Raw genomic sequence first — 24,756 nt, forward strand, 5'->3', positions numbered from 1 at the left:
CCTCTGTGTCTGGGGCCCCAGACCAGCTGCCTGCTTTGCCGGTTGGTAATTCAGCCTTGATTTTCTGTTTTGTATGTTGGCAGGTAAACAAAACAAAAATTGCGAAGCAGTAAACTGCATTAATGAAATGTTTTATTGATGCATTATGTATGTTTGAGTGATTTTCATGTCGCGCTTGCTGAACTCGTGTAATTCCACGGTGCTCGTGAGCTATCGCATGTTATTTGTGTATTTGTGTCGTTATTTAAAAGCATGTTCATTTTCAAAAGTTCAAAATGTACTGTTACCTTACATTTACTCATACTGTCATCTATAATGCTAAAGGTTATTGTTTAGCTGTAACATCTTCTATACAGACATTATATTCAGACTGTTTGTTTTCACACTATAGTAATTAATGTAGCTGTTCAGTTGATCCCACTACATGATGGTCTGAATGATGAAACTCTGCGCTCTGCATTTTATTTTTATTCAACATAAATGTTTGCCCTAAAAAAGTCACATTTGAGGATAAGAATCAGCCTTTAAAGCACCTATTTAAGTCTTCTGTAATTGTAGAACTTAAAATAGTCTTGTTAAAATCCCCCCAAATTCCCAGAAATAACAGTGAGGACGTGACCTCAGTGTATTCAATGTTAGCTGCAGTCATCATAACCTTTAACTCTCCCGGCTACCCATTTATCTGTTTTCTTCTCTTTCCCCACGCTAGTCCCCACACCAGGCTTTCTCTCTGCAATTTAGCCTAAGTTAATGGACTCCTGCGCATTCAGCTTCAAAATGTTGTGAAGTAAACAGCAGCTCATGAAATATTCACCACACTCCTTTATATGTGTGTAGGTGTGCGAGCGTGTGTGTGTGTGTGTGTGTGCGCAGTCAGCCATACCCGACCGAGCCAGGTGACTCCCACACACCCACTCACAGGCATCCGCATGCATATAAAACACCGGGGCGCCCCAAAAAGCCAAAGGGTGTCTCCGCATCTCAGCTGTGCGCCAAGTGAGAAGCGAAAAGCAGCTCTGGGAGTGGGAGCACTCACTGCTGCTGAGTGAGTCAGACGTTTTGCTGATATTCATACTGTATTGATGGAAAGAAATAATCAGGGAGTCACATTCAAAATGTAATCGTAAAGGCTTTTGTTGCAAATGGCAGGAAGCAGGGGAGCAAACATTTCAAGTTATAACCTTTTGTTCATGAAACATTTGTGTTGTTTTCCTCTGCCGCTGCTACTTTTTGCATTAAAACATTATGATCAATTTTTTAGTGCCTTCCCCTGATTCTTTTTTTTTGTTTTACATCTTTGTCGGATCCAGCAGTAAGTGTCTTTTGTTCTGGTTCTTGTATTTGAAATGTGCCCGCCTGTGTTCCTGACACTAGAGTCATTCATCCCTTGGAAACAAAAGTGGAGGCCGGAAGGTCGTCGGATTGAACCTCCAGACCAGCTGAGAAAATAACTAAAAAAAGCTGCTCAGTGGCCATTTGTAGCAAACTGGCTGCACCGGCCGGCCATCAGGTGGAAATGAGTGTAGCTTTATAGCTATAAAGTAGGTTGTTTCTGTAGAACAACTTGCTCAGCAAACTATCCCTGGATATATAATGGTCAACAATTGCTGAGAGAGTTGCACTCAGTGTTTCTTTTGCTACATTTCTGTAGTCCAAACACCTGCAAGCTTCCCCTTTTTATTGTGCTCATAAGCCGATACTGAGAATCTGACATCTCGGATTGAACTGGTCATATGTTCGATGGAATACTCCAAATTTCATGTATTAAATATTTAATGCAGCTGCTGCCCAATTGTTGGCAACATTCAGCCTCCCCTGTCAGAAAGATATTTCTGCATCACAGCTACAGATGTGTCTACTTTCATTTTCCCATCGACTTGCTTTCAGTGCTGCCGTGCATTTGGTCTCATCCTACCTGTCTGTTTTCTAGACACACACATCATATCTCTGTCACCACATCACCACACTACATGCCATAACATGTAGCACATCTTGCTGCATATCACCCTTAGGGTTGCCCCTGGCAACCAGGGCTATCGCGGTGAAGGAATTTCTCCTGCGGTGATTTAGGGTGGCTCAACAGCACGGTATGTGGTCCATGTGGTATTATCACCATTTTGTTTGTTTTTTTTTTGTGAAAATCAAGGTATGTTAGTCTGATTCTGTGTCGGTCGAATAGAGCAGCAGTACCTGACGGACATGGAAACCTCACTCCATGTGGAAAATTGGCCAACAGCCGAGTCCCCTTAAACCTGGGATTTATGAATGGAGTCTGGCTGGATGGGCCTTTAGCTTGTATGATTGGTGAAAAGCTACTTTACCTCACAGGTTAAATGGTAACCTGGTCGGCTGTGCAGTGACCCAGGAGAGTTTAAAACATATAATTGAGACAAAATATTCATATGGACGTGTTTTTAACCACTGAGCATTGGCACCGATCCCCAGCAGATTAGATTGTTATTCTGGATGCTGGCTGTGGGAGGCTCGGGTGAGGCTCTGTGGAACCCCACAAGTGAGAACTCAATGTGCGAGACGTTGTGCGCAGCAGGCGGGATCCTCTGGAGCTGCCAGGCCGGACTGGATGAGCCGCTGAACATTCAATACACACGCATTGAAGTGTAAAACAAGAAGGGCCTGGCCTCATGAATAAAAGAAAAAACATGAACATAGCACAGTTGTGGTGGTTGCTTGCCTTCCACCGTGGTTGGCTTGTCTATAGTGCAGTATCGCCATAATGCGGTTATTGCAACAGCCCTACTGGAGGAACTTTCCCCAGGGACTAAGAACCTTCTGAGGAACCTTGTTCCTCTACCTGCCTTTCCACCAGAGTGACCAGGGTCTAAATGATGTTCCAGGGTGATTGTTATATCCTCCAAAATGTCCTTGCTGGGGGGGTAGTACTTTCCAAAAGTACAGGAACTTTGAGGGCTGGGTTTGCAGGGAAGACTGTCACTGATTGGTCAAACACAAACAGCGCGGCTGCTTCAACTTGTGTACCGCTTCATTCACAAAACAAGGAAGTGCTCTAATATCGATTTAGGACGAGTAGAGGACATTTCTCTGTGTTTCTTCACGTTAGCAAGGTTAGGCTTTGTTGTCGACTTCCCGACTCATTTTAAAAAAGAGAGACAGCGCAGCGGTGGTCAAACGACCTCGAGAGTATATGGAGAGAGGGAGCGGTGGTAGCGAGAACAAAGCCCCTGAATCAGAGAAATAAAACCTTATTTTCTGATTGTTTATTTCATGGTGGTTATGTGCTGAAGTAGAAATAACCATCAGACACTCAACAGATGACTTACTGTGGAGATAGATGCTCTCAGTTTCATTTTCCTCCTCACTTCTCCTTTTCATTCATTCATTACATCCAGCTAATGCAGTAGTAAATAGAAAGAACAACAGGACAAATCTGTGATGTTTTGTCCTCATGTGTGAATACAACTTTTCAAGCGCTGCTGTCATTTTTTAATTCCTTATCGGTCTAATTTGCATGATCCACCTGGTTCCTGGGATGCAGTGGAAAAGTTCCAAGTTAAGTTCCTGAAATTGGTTCCTCTGGTCCCAATGCACCTGGAACTTTTGGTTGAAACGGGGCGTAATACACACTCCTGCACCAACATAGATGAGAAGCGACAGATATATGTGGTATAGATGACGCTCTCTTCCACTTGTCCCCAAGCCGGAGTGGTCGTATTGGTGTAATAGAAGCCGCCCTTGGCCAAGCTCCATGCATAATTCAGCGGTGGACTTCATCACAGTGCTTATTGCCTGGAGACCGGAGCCTGCTGATAGATGACCTCTGCTGTGGCCTGAGTCACGTTGAAGATTCACTAGCAGGACTGAAAACAGGTCATCTCTGCTGACCCCCGAGGCTCCTGCATGTTGCCACGGCGCAGGGGTATTTTGTGACAGCGGTGACAGCCACCCCGCAGTTCCACATGTACCAAGCCAGGCTTTACCGGCCAAGCAGGCCCCTCGGTTGCCATGAAGCAATGTGAAGGGCATTGTGGAGAGAGTGATGATGTTTGAAGCACAACATCAAGAGGAAGATTTGGGGAGTGTGTGTAGGGGGTGCATTTATGAACAGCATAGGCCCACTTGTTCCTTCCACTTACTGTATACAGTAGGAGGACTGGACATTCAAAAGGACACATTTCATTTTGTCCAGAGATGCTGAGACCTCACAATCATTTCACTCGGAGGATGAGGGAGGAGGGGCTTGGTGAAAAGAAAGTGGAGAAAAAAAGGGAACTACTGTATAAGGCCAACTTATCTAAAATCCCACAGTCAGCATATCTGTCACACAGTCCAACTTTGAAATAATTGTACCACAGAGGGTTTATTTATTTATTTAACTGACATTATTATAATTTCCATTATTTATTTAGTCCCAGTTGGTGGCAACTCAAGGGCAGATGTGAGAGGTTTGAGAAAATGCAAAAATCTTCAGTGCTGTGCACTGGGCTATATCGCTGGTGGAAGATTACACCACCAGATCTTCATCAGTGGAATAAATTGTAGTAGAGTGTCATTTTCTCTTTAATCAGGCCACATTCTGCTGACACAGGATTCAGTAGATGTCTCCTTGTTCTCTTAGTTATAAGTGATCTGAAACCACCAAGAGGCACCATGAATGTGTTTCTCTTCTCCTTTGCCACTTCATCAAAGCCAAGGTTAAGCTCAAAGGCATGTTGAAAAGGATCTGTAAAACCGTCCTCCCTCATTATCTGACACCATTCACTAGATTGATATTTTTCATAATGTAGAGTTAGTAGAGACGGCTTTTATTTTAAGAGAGAATTAACCAATAATCCTGTAGGCTTGGTATCTTCTGAGATGGAGTACATACTATACTATTACATACTGTAATAATGATTATTGAGAACTCTCAGTATTTAATTGCAAGCGGTTGATCCCAGGTTCTGCTTTCTTACCTCTACACACTGTGCGCTCCCAGTAATGTGACCAGATTAGCTCACACTGTTCTACAATCTAGACTTAAATATGAGGCTAAATTTTGCTTTTGCTTCTAATGACACTAGATCGCGTAATAATTTCACTCTTGTAAGGTCAGGTTAGAGTCCATTGCCATTTCCAAAGATCAAAACTCCACATTTATGACCTTTAGTGTAACATATGTGCTTTTCATTGTTCTTTTATATCTCATTATGCTGATATTTTTTTTCTTTTGACCTTGTAACATGTTTCTGGCATTGCTTATGAAGGCCTTTAAAGGGATACTCTGTCAATTTAGTCTTGCATTTCCATAAAGTGGGAGGATTTGCAAATTTACAAAGACAAATTTAAAAAGCAAATCGTCAAAATCAAAACAGCAGAGAGGCTGAAATATCCTGACTTGTAGTGCGTAGCGAAGCGTAAAAAACAAAATCCTACAATTCCCATAATGCTATTCAACAGAGTCTTTCATTACACTTTCCCTGTTTAAAGGATCTTGTCTTTCAAATTTCATGCCCCCAGTTTATGACGCAGGTTTTCTGTTAAATATTTTAAGTGTCAAGCTTAACTCAAGATAATCCTGATGATATCCTCAGGGTTATTTTCTCAGACTTTAAAAGCTCCCTACAGAGCCACAAAAGACATTATACAACTGTTTTCACAGGCTAAGAAGCACTCTCCATGACAAAAATAAACTGACCTTTATGTATAAAATCAGTGGCTTGCCCTTTTAAATAAAACTGATTTGCTCTTACTGGGTTTGTTCTAAACAGGTGTTAAAACAAATATTAGCTTTTAGCTCTATTATCTTGACCAATATCACAGTCAGATGTTGGCCAATATTTGCACGTCCAAGTTTTATTATTATACCTGTAATACATTACTAGGTTAAATTGACTTTCAAGTATAAGTACAGTAGAGCAGCTCTAGCTAAAAGTGTTATCTCAAATTTTTCCATATCCTATTGGCAGCGCTTGCCTGCCTCATCCAACTGTTTTATATTTATCAGTTTTAGTCTACTGAACACAAACCTCATTATAGCTCCTCAAACACAGTGACAAGGGTTTTTGCAGCCTGCCTTTTAGTAAAGTCCCAGTCGTGCATTAGCTAGTGGAGTGCTACCCTCTTGCAGCTCTTATTTTCCATAATAAAACACAGCTCAGCACATCCTTGCCCTGCATGCATAAAGAGGAGCCACCACTGTGTCAGCCTAGGTTAGTCACAACAGCACCAGCAAAGAAGAACCGTCTGCACAGATTTCAGCAATCCCGCATCTTTCAATAAGAAATGAAGGAGAATAGTTTGCACCTCATTGTTTCCATGACCTCAGCTGCTGCATTCTGGGCAGTTTGCAGCAGCGAAGCATGAACAGTCTCTATGGTATTACAGCATGGCACCATTTATGTCCTACATATCAACTATGCTGCCATGGTAAACATGATGAGCTACTGTTAACCTACTTCTGTGCTGCCAGGCAAACCCCAGAAGGAACACTTTCCTCTGTCTTGAACGCTCACAGGCAGAACCACCAGAGACACTGCGACGTGTCAATCAACCCCACCCCACCACCACTCACATCAAGTCTCAGATGCTTGGCATTATTCCAGTGCGCTGTGGTACACACTCAAGAGATGATAGCACGCATGCACACACACTTGAATATTGCGCGCACACACACACACACACACACGCACACACCTGCCAGTCTTCATCCCATCACACGACTAGTCTCAGTTGCGTGGCAGGGCTTTGTTGGGGAGTTGACAGCGAAGGTTGCTTTATAAACCCGGCACGAGTCCATCTCCCTCTCCCCCGCTGCTTTGGGATGAAGGGAAGTGATGATCCAGGGATTTTTCGTTCCCTCTGCTCCATTGAACTCACCGTATCACCTTGACAATGTTGCATTCTGTCACGGAGGCTACGAGGATGGCAGCGGGTTGCTTGGGAAGGAGGAAAAATGGTTGGGAAGAACATTTGTGTGATACAGCTATCTCCAAACAAATCCATTAAATGTCGGGCTTAGAGGCGCTTTAACTAAAAATGTAGGGAGGAAACGTTGGAAGTGGGTTGCGGTAGACCGGTTGAAGATGTGGTGTGCGATGTCGAGAAAATAAAAGATATATTCTTGTTCGTGTGGTTGCTTGTACTGTACTTTGGAGCGACTAGTGTGTGCATCAATGGAAGTGTGTGTTTGTGTAACGTGCAAGCAGGCAAGACGTAGAAAGTGGAGCATCCCTGTCCTGCCTCAACAGCATTGCAGCATAGCACGGGGACCGCACATCACTATGTAAATGCAAATTGCAGTGTCATGATGATCAATCCTGTAGTCTGCTGAGACAGGGTTATGTCGGGACCAGTCAGCAGCATCTTGGCTGTATCTGTCAGTCTGTCTGCCCTGTGCTCTGTCTCTGTATGGCACTGTATGAGGCATGTCTGTTTATCTGCCAAGGTGGATTACTGGCCTTGCTCTTCAATTATTTTAATTTGTCTCTGTTTGCTCAACAAGCACTTAAAGTAGTTGCATGACAACACTTTTTTTTTTTTTTTTTTGTATAAGCTGAACTAACTCTCATGTCTTTCTTTGTTTCTGCAGGACACAACTCCAGTAAAAGAATCCCGTGGGACTGTAAGAAATCAGTGAGGCAGATTGGGATAAGCCGGCCAACACAGAGCTGGGTGGAGAGGAGAGGACACCAATCAGGCCGTCAGAAGACAGACATCTAAGCCATGCTTTAGCACACACAGGAGAAAGGTGGTTGATCGCTGGATAACGCCCCCGCTTTTTCTTATACACTCCTGAGCCAGAAACGCGCGCATCACCCTCTCATCTGTCATTCGCTGTATAATATCCCTGCAAAGATGCCGATGCCAAGGTTGGCACTGTGGCACTTGTGGTGACGGGGCACAGAGCGTGTGCGCACATCCGGCAGGCACGCCGGTGGGTCGGTGGGTGTACAGGCACACCAAGAGGCATTTTCGGGTGGGTGTGGTTGAACCATGCGGCCCTGGGCGGGTTCATGGCGTTGGATTACCCTGGTGCTGTTGGCCTGGGGCACGCTGCTCTTCTACATTGGTGGTCACTTGGTGAGGGACAGCGAGCACCCAGAACGGTCCAGCCGGGAGCTCTCCAAGATCTTGGCAAAGCTGGAGCGGCTCAAGCAGCAGAATGAAGACCTGCGGCGCATGGCCGAATCGCTCAGGTAACAGAAAACTGTTATAAAGTTGCTTGTGTGTGCCAACACTGAACACCAACAAGATTTTTACTTACCAGTGCATTTACATTACATTACATTACATCTTGGTTTTGACACAATGTTCTGTAAACCTTATGTTAACTGTGATTGTAAACCTTAAACCGTACCCTGGTGTCTGACGCCTGCCCTGTGCATCTTCAACTGAACTTCTGTAGTAGGGCTTCACTTAACAAGCAAAAAATAATATAATAATAATAATAATAATATGATGATATACATGCTTAAAAGAAAGTCTGACACCAGCAATGCGGAGAACAAACTTTACTGTTGCTCTGGTTTTCTGTTGGAAAACTAGAAAGGAAGGAAGACCTGCATGCGGATGTCAGAAACCTGAGTTCTGTTAGATAGAATCATATATAGAGGGATATGATATATTACCAGGTTTCTCCATGTTCCATGAAAATATCATATCCCAATTACAAATACACTGGGATACAAGTTTTGACATAAACATAATCAGTGAGAGGTAAGACCCTGCCAACAGTGACAGCTGAATTCTCACCATCATTCATAAACTTGACACCCCCAATAAACTCAAAGCTACAGTTAAAACAGTACAGTACAAAGAAAAACATAAGTGCAGAAACAATTAATCAAGTCATCTGTTAGTCTACAGCAGAAACAGTTTTGGTAATCTAATTGTTTAAATTCGTTATCAAGGGTTAAAATGTCAAAGACCATTTCATAGACTAAACGAATAAATCATGAAAAATATTTGACAGATTGATAAATAGTAAAAGTGATAGTTCCAGTTAGTTTGAGCCCAAAAGCAACAGCACTGATCTTAAAATGTAATTCCATCATTTTCCATTATACTCTACAGTACATCATGTTTTTGTCCTTGGCATTGGCAAGAAAGCAGAAGCGTTTCTAAACATCTACATGGATGGCAAAGTAAAGATTTAGTAGTAGTAGTTGTTTTGCAGTTTTTATCTGCATTTGCAGTTCCTCCTTGGCCCAGTCCATGTAACATTAAATTATGGAATGCAGTGGTAAAATGCATAATTTCCCAAAGTTTAGTCATGAATTGATAAATGGATCTGAGATTTTTGGACAAACTAATGAAATGCACATCCCTTGCTTGCCTGGTCAGTCCAGCAATTAAATACAGTGCAGCAATTTAAAACACCCTCTAGCCTCCTGGTAATCTAATCAGAGTAATTTTACAAATGCCAGAATGCAGCAATGAGATGATTGCTTCTTTAGTTATTTGTGAAATTTTAATCAGCATCTGATTAAATCAGCATCTTGTGTGTGACTTGTAGTTAAAGAAATGTTGTCACAAAGTTTAATCAAAAGCTGATCAGCAGTGTCAGAAAGATGTTTGACAAAGATGGATGGACTCGCACACCTCACCAGATTTTATTGTGTTATTTTGGCAGACAGTAGCACATCGTAAGAGCCCATTAACCACACAGCATCTTTCACACATTCAAGCTATATGTACCAGAGAGACAGATGATTCTGCTCTTATCGCCGCATGCTGACAGCGTTTCTCTTTCGCACGTAAACATCAGGTCTGTGTATGGGTGTGTATGTCTGCAAGTGTGCACGCATGTGCATGGAATGCAATTGTGTGTCCTGGTGTGCGCCATATTAACAGAGAACTCGAGCTTTAGATGTTGCCATTGCTGCTCGTCTGTGATATTGCGATTCACTTTGATGCAGGGCCCTCATCAGCATACACAAACACGAAAAACACGCGCACACGTTGCTTCAGACAGCTTGTCACTGATTAAATCCCTTGCTTTTGTAATTATTCAAAATTGGCTCAAAAACAAAGGTGGAATTCATGGCATAAAAAACAAGTGCAGCTTTCAGTCGACCAGTGTCCAGATGGGTCCCCGACACACTGCACGCTTGTTGCTTGTTATTGAGTTCGGTTGTTGATCTGGGACTGAGGCCTCCACAGTTGTTTACTAGGGCAGTGCTACAGTGCCTTCTCAAGTCCCTCTAAGCTTCAGCTAAGTATCCAGCACAGCAAGCCAAATGCAGGCAACTGGCTTGCTGAGGTTAAGCTTTATGAGCTATTGACAGAGACAAGGGTTGGTTTGTCCTCTGTTCAATTCTGTGCCATTGTACATGCGTGTGTGTGTGTGTGTGTAGCAGTCTGATACAGGCCTAGGAGAGAACTCCACCCCGTGCGTCATCCTATAGTGTCTCTTATCCTTATATTAGAGGCCTAATAGACGCAAAGAGGCTGTTAGTGAGCTGCCCATCTCCTGCCACAGCCCCTCCCTTCTCCATTCATTGCCTCCTACGGTTCCCCGTTTCGCTCCTCCTTCACCTCCCTCCTCCTCCTCGTCCTCCTCTGGCTCACTCCACCACCAAACTGCTGACAGAGGCATGGCGCTGAGCCAGACTCCAGCCGGCAGGTTGTCACAGACTGACTGACTGTGTAACAACTCACTAGCTCACTGATCGACTAGCTCAACGCATGCCTAACCCAATTCACCGACTTACACGTTCTGCAGATTTGGACTGAGAACATGAATCTCTCAGTGTTGTACATGAAGCAGAACCAGTTCTTTGCAAGCATCCTGCTGACTCTGGTTTCCTACAAAGCACGTAATATTAGCATTAGTGCATTCATTTTTACTAGTGCAGTGCCTGTTCGGGAACAGGCCAATTACTTGGCCTCCAGTATTGCTGCTTGCAGGTTTCTCCAGAGCTGCTCATCCAAAGAACAAATCACATTTCAAATTGCTTACATGCGGTAAGTCGAACAGTTCGACGGCCATACCAGTTATTCAGAATTTCAACTTCATACAGTGCCCTCCAGCATCAGCAAAGGTGGTCTGCAACAAAGATTAGATGTCACAGTCAGTGGTTAAACTCTGATGTCACACACACTGCTGTCCACTTTCCACAATGGAGGATGAAACTGCCGGTTAAAATCACACTTCAAATTGTAAGTTGAACATTTCAAGTGTTAACACTCACCAGACAGCCATACCAATTATTCAGAGCTTCAACTTCATACAATGCCCTTTGCAATATTGGCAACCTTGGTAAAATATGAGCAGAAAAGACTGTAAAAAAATCTCATAAAGGCAATAAATATATATAAATAAATAAATATAGATAAATATAGCATTTAACTGAAGTGAAATGATTCAAAAGAAAGAATGAATCATCATTAGGAAAAAAAAAATTCTCAACCTTTTATACCTTGTCATTGCTAACAGCTAGCTATTTGAGACCAGGCTATTTCCAGGAACAAAAGCATTAATTCTGAAAGTCTAGCCTTTTTCAGCTCTTTTTTACAACAAGTGTCTTATATTCCCAGATTCAGCAGAGTCAGGGCTATTGAATGGTGATACCCAGGACACAATTAGGGATGAGCATTTCAAGCAAAAATAGTGTTCAACTTATTAGCGAACGTAAGATAATCAACTGGCTGCTGTCATTGCTAACAGCTAGCTATTTGGGACCAGGCTATTTCCAGGAACAAAAGATCTCAAGAGCTCGCACTTGACACTGCACTTCCTGGGGTCCTCAGCAATACCCCCACCAAGTGTGAAGTTGAACGGACAGACATACATACAGACAGACAGAGAGACTCCTTTCATGTTAGTTAGATGAGAGGCCTCATAGAGATACAAACCCATAAAACTGACATTATTTCATCTTAATCACACCCTTGTGTTGAGTTGTTACACAGAAGAAACCTACCACATACAGGCTGATTTATAGTTCAGAGAAGGATTTAACTTAGTTAGTGTCATCGCACCACTGCAGCTCCAGATTGATGGGATGTGCGTTAATGAGCAGTGTTGTGCATTCATTACATACCTGAAGGGATTGTGTTTATATTGTCTCATTTGCTTTGTGATGGAGAGACAGTCATGCTGAAGCACTTTGTGCAGGATATTGATTTGCTATATCACAAATTGCAAATTTGCAAAATTTTCAACCTGCTCAAATGGAATTACCATGTGAAATGAATCAATCTATCAATCAGCTCTTGGATTCAAATTAGTATCACCTGGCTGGCCTACACAGTCAGTCCAGTGATTCAGTTATTCAGGGTGAATCCTGAGTGATCGGTGTGACAGGCAGCTTGCCAACCTACCAATCACCCAGCAGCATTAATGAGAGGTGAGCACGGGGTCGAGTTGCTCAGTCTGTCTGGCTCCGCCCTCTCCGCAGCTGTCAGTCACCTCGGGCACGAAGCCACAGCTCCTGCAGAGGCATTGACACGCGCCAGTCTGATGGTGTGACATCGGAGGGAGCGAAGGGTGAGAGTGACAGCTGGGCTGAGCGATGAGGACCTGATCGATCCCCCAGGCATGCCAACAGAGGGATGGAGGGAGGGCAGGGGCAATGCAGAGGGGGCGGAGGGGAGGGAGCATGATGGATGGCGTGAGGACTGCGCTAAGTAAAGAGCCGCAAGGAGGAAATAGAAAATGAGGATGGGAAGAATTGCAGAGACCACAGTCATCACACTAATCTCCTGTACATGTTTTTTCGGCCTACCTTGGCGCCAACAGGATGAGATGTTTCGCATTGCACAGTACCACCAGAACTAGGTGATAAAAGGCAGTGTAGCCCCCTTTCTTAGATCAATAGCTTGTGTGCAACTGTTTCAGTTGGCCCTGTGGAAAAAACCACTCCCATCTGATAGGCCCTAAAATAAATGCAAAGAAGTATTTGCATATACCATGTGACCCACATCTAGAACAGATGGAGAAGGGGGCAAGATTAAGACAAATTGTTTTTGCCATGCTTCAGTGGAATTGTCTTTTAATGGCGCAGGCCGTTGACCACTAGACCTCAATTACTCTCTGTCTATGTGCCCTTGTGTGTTTGCCAGTTTGCTTCCGGCTACATTAGCTTTTTTTTTTTTTCTACACGTGGTCCTTTATTGCACATATCTGCTTCATTTGGGGCTCTATCTTTCATGTACCGTATAAAATGTAAATGAAAACCGTTGAGAGAGCCTCGTGTAGTTGTAGGTGTGATAAGGCCCCCTGTCTACCCATGTGTGAAGAGACAGCGAGAGGATTAATTTATCCTGTAATGTGCGGCCACTGCAGCCCAACCAAACAGATGCCGCCGCCGCCGCTACCAGACCTGAGCTCCCATCGACCCAGCCGTCGCTCAGGCTCGGCGAGGGAAGGTTGACTACCGCACACACTAGTCCCATTGTGGGAGCTGTCTGTGGTCGGGACATCTCTGTCAAGTAGGACTCAAGGCAGAGCTGGCTCACTCTGGATGTGTTGAGGCACTGAAGCATGCAAAGCAAGAATGCACCATTCAGAATCAGTTTACCCGGGATTATACTGTTTGAATCAGTGGTCACAACATGGATACAGGAGAGGAAGGAGACAACAAAAACTGATTTGACATATTCTCACAAACACAACAGATACACACTTCTACTGTAGTACATATAGAATATAACACATTCAAACATTATGTATGGAGGTAGCATTGTCACCAAACATATCTAGCTTTCCTTATAGGCCCTTCAAACCGATTTTGCACGGTGGTAGCTGGTTATCATGGTTATACCAGACTTTTCCACCCATTGATGATGTTTACTTGCCTTTTCCCACTGCCACATTCCCGTGGTTTATTAGCTTGACTTATTGGAGTCAAGTGATTTGGTGTGACACACAGTGAGTTTCCCAGGAAAGGCTAGATTGTGTCAGTCAAGTCCTTGATGCATCACAGGACATGCACACATTCATATATAGAAACATTAAATCCAAGTTCCTTCTCAACATGAAGGCAAATTGCATTCATGTAGCCCTCTTTCATCTACACCTCCCAGAACACTTTACATCTCCATCCATATGTATGGATTTCCAGGTCAGCACGTGGGTTTTCTATTGAAGTCAACCAGAGTGTATTAAATCACACCACGGAAATATGTATGCGCTGCAGTGGCACCCAGGCCCCCACCATTCAAACTGCTCCGCCCGGCTCTGATCACCCAGTGAACTCCATGGTTACCGGGTGTAGGGGCGGGAGCCAATGGAGCGACAGCTGGGGCAGCATTTCAGAGGAAACTGGGTTGCATGCTGAACCTCACCTGCTATCTGGCTCAGTGCTTAGTGCCAGTGGGGCTCATCACCCTGTGCTTTCATAGCTTGTCTTTTACTCCTCAGTGTCGCCCCCCCCCCCCCTCCCCACTTTCCTGCCCCGCCTCCCCTGAGTCAGAGTTTTTCTCATCTGTTACGTCTCTTGTATCGTTTGATTAAGACACTGTTGAATCCAGCTGCTTTGTCTAGTCTCTGCTTCAGGTCCTCTAGAGATACCGTCAGGGATCATTTGTGTATTTGTATACGGCATTTGCCTCCTTCCTGTGTATGTGTGTATCTGTGGGTTTTGAAACCGCTGAGTGTTTGGATGTATTTTATATCAGCGTATCTAGGTTGGGGATGCTTGTGTTTTGCCTGCAACAGCATTGTGTCTCAGCAGTTTATGTCTCTTTGGAGGATGTTAGCTAACCTCTGTACCATGTCTGTATTCATTAGCCTGTGCTGGTCTGGCCTACTTCTTCTGCCTTGTTCAAGGAGATATCGTGTTGCTTTATGTTACACTTTAAGGAGTATATAAAACCCCTGGGAAATGAAGTCACAGAGGAAACAGTCCTACTTCCTGTACAATGGTGTAACTAGCAGGTTGGGGTGTGGCTTTTAAGAGATTGTGGTGAAGATTGTTTGAACAGGCTTAGTTCTGATACTAGATAGTGGAGCTAGTACTCGGAAAGGAAATGTACCTGGGTCTTATTTCAAATGATCTATGTCAGGGAGCTGAAATTGACACGCCACAGATTTCACAAAGGAAGCAAACATGAATTTAAGTCATATATGAATATCCGTGACCATCACTTACATAATGTAGGAGGTAAAATATCCTCCCTTTTCTCCACAGTTATTTCCACGGCTTTGAAGCACAATGCTCAGTTAGTGCTCAGTGAAGTGGGAGGCCAGGGCTTCTCGGCTACTGGGGCTTGAGCAATGAAGGGGGAGTTGTGCAGCAAGAAGAGCTGTTGCAACTTTAAAAGTCTCATCTTTATGCCTGCCAGCGACTGATGTTCCTCACTCAGGGAGCAAATTGAGTTTGCATGCCTTGATGACTCATTAACATGGCCTTTGCAGCACTTCACCAATGCCCCTGTGCATTCGAACATATTCCTTTTTAAATAGTTTTATGTAGAGGAATTGATTCGGTATAATGTCAGTGGCACTTCTTTTTTTTACTCCTCGGCTAATTCGAACTCTGTGTTCTGAGCATGTCAGAGCGCTCATTTGTGTCTTCATTACATGCAGGCAGTCGTTATTCAGTTCACTGAGACTGAGCTGATTTAAATCTTTGTATTTATCATGTAGCCATAATTAACAAAATACTGATCATAGATCATTTCAACACAGATTAGTTTATATATATATATATGCACTTGAAAATAGCTCATTGCATTAATGTGAGTAAATGGACTAAAAGGCTGCACAAATGCAATTTCAAATATGAGTATATTTGCTAAGCCTTCTAAATATGATCCTGGAGCACACATCTGTCATCCATTCACACATTTTATCAAGAAAAAGACATATATATATATATATATATATATATATATATATATATATATATATATATATATATATATATATATATATATATATATATATATATATATATATATATATAAAGATCTATTGATATCTATGTGGCTCAGTGGCAAGCAGGAAGGAATGAACAGTTGTGTGTGACCTACATGTTGTGTTTGACAATAGACCTTTTCAGTTCTTCACACATGTAAGACAGAACAGACCACCGTGGTCATTGCAGCACTAATGCAGCATGTGGAACATGAGAGGGGTTTTCCGCAGTGGCCACTGACAAATGGTCACAGTACAGTAACAAATGATGTTTAATCTATTTACTGCAGTGGAATAGCTTTGATTTAGATGCAGTTATTTTTTTTTTAAATTGATGTTAGTTCTATCTAAGTATGTTTTGATTTGTATACTGTGTTTTCCGCATTAAATTCAATTTGTATTCATTATAGAGTTTAAAGGTTAGCAGATGTAAGCGCTGTATAATAAACTGGCCAGTTATAAATTTGACATTGTTAGAACCAAAGGAGAATAGTAATCTGGCTTTTCTTTTCTTTGCTACCTTCATGCACTTTATTTTTGTTTGAAGTTCTGTATAGTTTTTTTTAAAAAAAATCAAAATCCTGTCAAAAAATGTTATTTCAAGGATTTCTTGTCTCCATAATTTGACATTCTGAGTATTCGATGGATGATTTAACAGGATGTAATGCTTGGATGTATTGTTCAGAGGTAGACGCGCTGGACCTAGCAAACATGGAAAGTAATTCAGTACTTTGTACATAATGTTGAGCTCAAAATAAATAAACCTAGACAGGGCTTCAGGAGGTTACCGCTGTGGTGTCTGAGCAAATAAAATATAACTTTCAATGGTTAACAGTTAAAGATGCTAGCCTTCACAGCAGAGCTTTCATTGCTGCTTTAAAGTCTAGGAACGTCTAAATGAGAAAAGAGTTACCCCCACTAAGATACTATGCATGTCAGTTCAATCAATGAATGTTTAGGTGATAAACGTTCTCGCTGCCTCTCGTCTCCAAACTTCCGCACCTTGTTAACAACTATTAAAACTACGAGTCGAAGATAAAAAATGAAGCAGGATCCTGCAACCTTGTGGGCTGCTTCCTCACATAGATTTGGGTGGATAGTTTAAGAGGAATTTGACATTTTCAGAACGGCTTTCATGTTTCTCCAGATTAAAAATCATGAGGAAAGACTAATTACAATCTGGCGAGTGGTGCAGGAATGGTTGATGTTGGTGTCTGAGTCGAGAAGAAAAAAATCAATCGGCTATAGTTCAGTCGATCATCATCATCACCATCGTGGTGCAGCTCACTTTAAATGGTGTCTGTCTCATACTAATTCATTTGTGGTTCTGGCCAAAATAAGGGCAATAAAATTGTGGGATTGCTCCAGTTTGAACTGTTTTCTACTCCAGTTTGTAATAAAGTAACTTTTACATTGAGCCAGTGCTGAAAACAGAGCAGTCAACAGAAAACGGATTGACAGCAATTTCAATGATTGAGTAGTTAATGTAATGATTGTAAATGTAATATTTGTGCATGTTTTTTTTTTGTTTGTTTTTTATTTTTAAATCCAGACTAAATAAGCAATTTTAAGATGTCAACTTGGCATCATTTTTTCTAGTTCATTAAATTATCCAAAAAATATTGATAGCTTCTTCTTCAATGATGAAAGCAATCATTACTTGCAGCACTAAACTGAGTGCATTTTAATTCAGTTATACTTCCCAAATCTCTAGATTTTTTGTTTACTTGGATGTCAGTTTTACAATGTCAGCATTGTATTTCTGCAGAATAGAATTTTTTGAACTCCTCTCCTGCCATCGATGTACACACGCGTCCATGCTCACCCATCACAACCTCTCCTTGTGTCTTTTGCTCACAGGATACCAGAGGGTCAGGCAGAAGCTGGGTCCCTGGCCGCAGGGAAACTGCGCTCCCTTGAGGACCAGCTAACCAGAGCCAAACAAAAGATCCACAGCTTCCAGAAACTCACTGGAGATGGTAAGCTGGGCAGGGCCACCGAAAAAGTTGCAGGGAAGGGTTCGGCACAGAGCTTGAAAGATATGAAAGGATTGATTTTTGAAGGAGTTGGGGTTGAATATATGATATGAAACCAGTCAGCGTCCCTTTTTGAGCCTGCCGTACCTCAGCAGCGATGATGGCGGAGCCCCACCATCGGATTGAGCAGGGTTATGTGTGTATTTGCCACTCTAAGCAGTGGTCAGAGGGGCAGGAAAGCTGTCAGGTGAGCGGGGAATGTGTGAATGAAGTGGAAGCAGTGTGAATGCCCCAATGGCAGAATAGGACAGAGAGAGAGAGAGAGAGAGGAGAGAGGAAAGAGACAGACAGAGAGAAAATAAAGGACATGTGAGCGTGGAGGGCAGCACAGGGTCAGCCTTTCCATCTTGCCGCAGGGGAAGAAAAAGCTAAAAATACCCTCCAGCTTTTTTCCACCAAGGGAGGGAGGGAGGAGAGAAAAGAGAGTGCAAGATAGGAAGGTAAAAAAAAAAAAAAAAAAAAACGAACTCCACCACCATCTCCTCCTGCTTGAGGCTGTTCTTCCCTTCCCTCGATTTTTTTTTTTTTTTTTTTTTTGTTTCCCTCGGCAGAAACCAGAGCAGGCAGCTGTGTTATCCATGTGGGTTACTCCACATTGTTTGGCTCGGGTGGGGTGTAGAGTTCCTTCCTGTTGTTAGAACTGTGCGAGAAAAACACATGAGAGAGAGTTATGAGGCACAAAAGCAGTGATCAAGTGCGTCTTAATGAGGTCAAAGCAACACCCAGGGACACAGAATGAAAGAAGGAAATTTTAATGGTTATATTCCGAAATGTTGCTTTGTGCCATTAGCCCGAAGCCGACATAATCTATTGCGCAAACATTCCTAAAGACCTTTTGGCATCCTTGTTCCTCCTAGCTGTATTCCCACGGAGGTGCTTTGAAGTTTTAGTCTTAGATTCGTAGTTTTAGATCATACCTGTGCCTCAAATGTCACACCAGCTGAGTATCTTTTGTTACAGTATGTTTTGTTGTGAGCTGTTCTTTCTCACCCCCCTGCAGGACCCGGGCCCACTCAGGAGGAGCTGCGGAGGAGGGTGGAGAACGGCGTTAAGGAGTTTTGGTATTTTGTTCGCAGCGAGGTGAAGAAATTGGCCAACGCTGAGCCCAGCGAGAGGCAGAAGTACGCCGACACGCTCCTCCAGGACTTGGGACACCAGGAGAGGTGGGCATATCGTCGCTTAAAAACACGAGGGAAAAGATCACAGGTGGAAATGTCAAAAACGTTCCACAAGGATTTTAAATCTGTGGCAAATCTAGGCAAAGCACACCTGGCGGGGCCCTTCTGTGTAGAGTTCCCCCTGGTTTACTCCCGCAGTGCAAAGTCATGCACGTTGGTGATTTTTGAAACGCTGAATCGCCCCCAGGTGTGAATGTGAGAATGAATGTCTGCTTATGTGTTTTTCTAGGATTTACCATGCATAAAAAAATTAGAGACAATATTGAACATGTCATAAAACAACACCCCCCAGCAAATATTGAGACATTTTACTCTTTAAGGGCATATTTTTCATTAGTAGATATAAACCCTTCATAAATAGTGGTCTGAAAGCCTCCGAAGAGCTTCATTTGTTTGTATAATTCTGTTCCGTGTTCAAAATGATGTTCTGTCTCACAAATCACCAATATGTTGGCTAGTGACATCATTGGCTTAATTCATTTTACTGAGCATTCAGCTGGCACAGCTGTTATGTACAGTATAGGGCTGGGTACTGAACCTCAGTAGTTTATTGGTGGTGACTTAAGTGTATCCGCAGCACAGAGAATGCATTGAATGCTTCATCAGATTAATAATCTTCTTCACTTATTCTCTGATCAGATACTTCCTGTTTTGAATCATAATTTGGCCTTTGTTATGTTGACTATTTCATTTAAGTTCTTGCTTGCGTTTAGACAAAATTAGATATTTTAGAACGTTTGGCTCTGGTTAATATTTCTCATAGTAAGGTATAAAAAACTGAAATTCTGGTTTCACATCAGCCATGTTCAAACATTGAAAGGCCCTCACATACTCTGGCTGATCACACCCCTGACCAGGTTGGAGGTGGGCGGAGCTATGCTGGTAATTTCGTGACATCACTTGACTCCATGTACTGATAAGGATAATAAAGGTGTAATTCGTCCCGCCCTCACAGGTGCAACAAAGCTAAAGGGAGACTCAGTGAGATGTCAAACAAGCTCAGTCTGTACACTCCCTTAAAGTCCTGAGAGGAAGTTTGATCAGCCAAAATAATTCAAATCCTTCTGATGATACAGCTTGACACAGCACCGTGTGTTATGCGTGTGTGTGTCAGTACTGTGATAGACTGGTAGCCTGTCTATGTCGCACCCCGCCTCTTATCTAATGCATGCTGGGATAGGCTGTGAACCTTAACAGAAGACGCAGACATTTTTTAATTTATAGACTAAACAAGCAGTTAATCTTAAAGTTTAAAAAAAAAGACAGATTAATCATTAATGAAAATAATCATTAGTTGTAGTCCTGCTTGTATGGATATTCTACTGCCTAAGAAACAGCTAAGAGTCCTGTACATAAGTGTATCAGTATATTTAATCTTTCCTCATTTCTTCTTAATGCATTCAGTGTTGATAAGAGACTCGCAGGCTTCTGTTTAGCACTGCTGCCTACTGATTATGTCAAAAGTTGAAACTAGGACATTTTTTTTTTACAAGAGGCCTTGAAGGCAGTACTTGCAGCAGTTGCTAAGAGACAAAGGGCAAAGGTTAGAGACACACCCTTGCTGTCCTCTGGATGGCAGGCTTCCACACAGCCGAATGAAGAAAGGCCTGGTGTCACTTAGCCAAGTGTTTCATTGTAATCCTGCTGAAGTGGCTTACAGGGCCCATTGTCTTACTCATCGCTTCCTGAGCAGCTTTCCAAAGACTGATTCCTCACCCCATACACACAGACAGGCATAGACTCACACACATACACAAATACTCACAGACTTTCACATGCATTCACTTTCTAAGCCCTCCAGATTTCTTTGTATGTGCTGCAGGCAAAGGCTGAGAGAGTCAGCACAGATAGGGGCAGAGGTGGAAAGAGCAATGAAATGTTTGACTCGAAATAAATGCTCTTTCATTTAGATTCTGCTCAGGAATGGGGTAAGAGTCCTTGTCTTGTAAATTTCCTAAGTAAAATATAAATGTAGCACATTAAAAAAAGTGTGCAAGTACTTACCTGCTCACCTTATGAAAATGATCACTACATTATGAAGAGATTCTTGTACATAGTTTTATAACCGTTCAGAGTTCAAATGTCTGCAACAGAAAATGAAGAACACCTCTGCATCTACAAAAGAATGTATCATAACTGAACATAGTGTATACTGTAATAAAACACAGTATCACTGTCTATTATGATACCAAGTGTTGGGTGAGAACAATGAAACTGAGCTAAAATAATGTAGTTGAGTTTCATAGTTAAAAGTTCAGTGCTTAAAAAATGGGAATTTAAACAGCCATAATTGTTAAAGATATAATTAAAAAGCTATTAAAGCTATAATAGGCAGAGGGGAACCTCATCTACTAAAATAAACTTATAATCTCAACCCACTACTGATCTACTTTAGGAATGCAACGAACAATTATTTTCATTAGTGATCAGTCTGACCATCCTTTGTTTTTCAATCTTTAACAGTCAATTGTGAGAAATGTTCCTAACGCCTACAGTGATGTTTTCAGATATGTTGTTTTGTTAAAGATTTTTAGTTTATTATCTTAAAGGAGTAAGAACACCAGAAAATTTTGACACACATGTACTTAATCAATAATCAAAACGGTGATTATGAATGTATCAACTAATTGTTGCAGTTTTAATCTACCTGTAAAACATCTGACAGTCTTAACTGACTACTATTGGAAACAACATTCAAGATGTCTACCACTGACTACTACCTGTTACTCCATGTACTCATTACACATTACATACTGCAAACATATGCAGTGTTATCTCATTATACCTTTAGAAATGACCATCCTCACTAAATTAAAAAAGCCTGGAGTAAATAAACAATAAAGAAAGAAACTAAAATATATGTTTATTGCGATATTTATAACCAACAAGATCAGGAGGAAAAATGTCCAATCCCATACTGAAAACTGAAATGAAAATGAAAAACTATATACTGTAACAATGAAGTCTAAAGGTGAATCCCAACATACAGTATAAAACACTGCTACAACAGGATGGATTGGACCCATGACTGAAGGTGTAATATTCTAGGTAGAACAAGACACAAAAACAGTCAGAGTTGAGTTTGAAGTTGAGTTTAAAACTGAATAAACTCACCGTTCCTGCTTAATATCCACAAAATGACTCACACCATGTCGTAGAACAGCACACTATAGACCTATAAGCCAGTGAAAAAGAACCTTTGTCTTTCCCCCCCACTGCTGCCCATCCTCTGTCTCACCTGGGCTGGTAAAGTACTGTAATGTAAACCTGAATCCTTGTAATTGCTCTCCGATTGGTGCAGCAAATCGGTACTTACAGCTGCTTTGCTTGGCCGCCAAGCCCAGCGGCTGCAGCCTCGACGTCTGCAGTTTAAGCCAATCAGAAGTACCGGGGAAGCCCACAAGCTTCACATGAGCGCAAGACCACACACACATACTTACATACAGCATACAAAGCCCCAATACATATGCAGGACTTCATGGCTGGGTGGTGTTTCCCCGTCTTGCTGCCAAACCCTTCAGGGGCTTGTCTGTTGATTCCTTCTCGTTACGTTTTGCGGCCAGCGAGGTTTGCTTTTCCTTCCCGCAGAGGGTCGGTGATGGCTCCCCTGCGCGCGCTACTGGAAGGGAGTTTGACATCTGTTCACACACTGTGGTTCCAGCTTCAAAATGGGACAATGAGTAATGATACTGTCTTAGCTGTGGAGAACAGCACTTTTCACCATGCTGCACTGTTGAAATGGGACATGGTACGTTTGTGTGTGTGTGTGTGTGCGTGTTTGCATGAGCTACTGAATATATGCATAAGAACTCTCAGTCACACAGGATGTGACTGATTTGGGTCAAAGAAGTGAGTAATAAATTAAGCTTGCATAAGTGTGTGTGTGTATGTGTTAGATGTGTTTGCATCTGCCCTTAGCTGCACATGTCAGAGCTCTCGGGCATGTTTGTAAGTGGATGGTCACGATATTTGGCAGTGTGTGACATGTACACAAATTCGCTGTCAGAGACTTGCAGATGGCAGACTTAATCCAAGAAAGAGCAAGATAACCAGAAAGACGCCGTTGTTGTCAGTCGGCGTGACAGAAACAACACTTTTTTTCTATAAATAACTTTAAAGCATGTTGAGCCTCGGTAATGTTTAACACACAGTACACTGTTAACATGCTGTCTGGTGCTCAAAGCGTTGCTCGGTATTGTGGGAAACTTTTGTTGGCTCCACAATCTAGCCGCACAAATCACATGATTCACAAGTTCACTATAACGTAGCTGTAATTTTTGTTTGTGAATTTTTGTCTCCAGGAAATCACATGATAAGCAGAGGCTTAGTTTAATTATTCTATGTGTTCTGGAGGATAGACAACAAAAGAAAGGCGTGATGTCTTGACAGAAGTAAGGTCAAAGGCAGCTCTGTATGCAAGATATGCAAATACACAAGTTGGAGCATATAAATTATTCAAGTTCACTTAGTCAAGGTCATGTAGACATAACTTCTCTGCATGTTCTAGTAGGGGTGGGCGATAACATCTTCTATAATGATGTATGCAATTTTGCTTTGATGTGCTGTGATATACTGTAGTACATTTTCCAGAAATGCAACTCAGAAACAGTTTATGTATTAAAATCACCAGGTGGGAATGTCTGTTTTTTAGCTGATCCAGTAAATTAAACTGAAAAATCAAGGGAGTACATTGGTAAATCCAAGACTCTTGTAAATTCAGTATTACCCTAAAGCAGTCCTGCTCAGTTCTGATTTGCAACGGTCTCAATTACCCGCTACAGCCAGAGTTTAGAGGTCTTTACAGGTCCAAAATGTTCAGCCCAATCTGAAACGGACCCATTGAAAACCTTCCTGAACTTGATGGATACATTTATTTTCAAAAAAGAGAGCCAATACTAAAGGGACTTGAGGATAATCAAGTAGCAAAAGTAGAAATACATGTTATTTTTTTCTCTGCACTTTACAGTTCACACTCTCCATCTCACCTCTACAAACACATTTTTCTCTTGATGATTATGATGCACCATGTGATCAAAGCTGATGGTGAGTGCGCTCAGAGTCCACTCGGGTATTACATACATTATTGATGCACAAACCTGAGACCCACAGCAATACAGTGAGAACCTACTCCCATCTGATTAGACTGAATATCATTTGGACTCAGTCCGACTCAGGTCCTGGATCAGGTCTCAGTTACTTTGAACTTTGAGTAGATCCATGAAGACCTCTACCAGAGAGCAATGGGAACCTTCTGTCATCTCATGGTACATATTGTCATATGTCCCAACACTTTAGTAAAGCAAACATCTTTCTCTTCCAGACTTTACAATGAATTTTAATTGACTTTACTGGATGCAAAAGCAGCATTTGAAATACATTTCTGGTTGTGTGATTGTGTGTGTGAGCTTGTTAGTTGTATTGACAAAAACCTGTGGATAGTTGTAAATACTCTACAAACCTCTCTCTCTGATCTCCCATCCCCTTTTTATTTGCATCACAACCATGACCTTGTAACTGAATCCTTGTCTCACATTCAGAATGACCACCGCTAGAATGAACTTGAAGGACATGACAGAGTTGTTGATGTGATAGCTGAGGACATAAGGTCATATATTTCGTCATCTTCGAGAGTGTATTCATATTACCATCTAGCACCAATGCAGTATGTTTAACTACAGTCTGAAAGAAAAGTTCCAAAGTACCAACCCTTCTGAGATTTAGT

The 24,756-nt window shown here is 42.1% G+C and overlaps 1 protein-coding gene across 2 annotated transcripts in view; it reads left to right on the forward strand.

The window, feature by feature from the left end:
* fut8b (fucosyltransferase 8b (alpha (1,6) fucosyltransferase)) overlaps positions 1 to 24,756 on the forward strand; it is an 88,319-nt gene that overhangs the window by 39,519 nt on the left and 24,044 nt on the right. For both annotated transcript variants that reach the window (XM_044377397.1, XM_044377396.1), the window contains 3 exons: positions 7,547 to 8,153; positions 17,681 to 17,799; positions 18,857 to 19,019. In XM_044377397.1, coding sequence (XP_044233332.1) covers positions 7,951 to 8,153; positions 17,681 to 17,799; positions 18,857 to 19,019 — 485 coding nt within the window. In that variant the 5' untranslated portion in view covers positions 7,547 to 7,950. The remainder of the gene's footprint in view (positions 1 to 7,546; positions 8,154 to 17,680; positions 17,800 to 18,856; positions 19,020 to 24,756) is intronic.

Source organism: Thunnus albacares, chromosome 16, assembly GCF_914725855.1.
Source record: "Thunnus albacares chromosome 16, fThuAlb1.1, whole genome shotgun sequence".
Taxonomy (NCBI): domain Eukaryota; kingdom Metazoa; phylum Chordata; class Actinopteri; order Scombriformes; family Scombridae; genus Thunnus; species Thunnus albacares.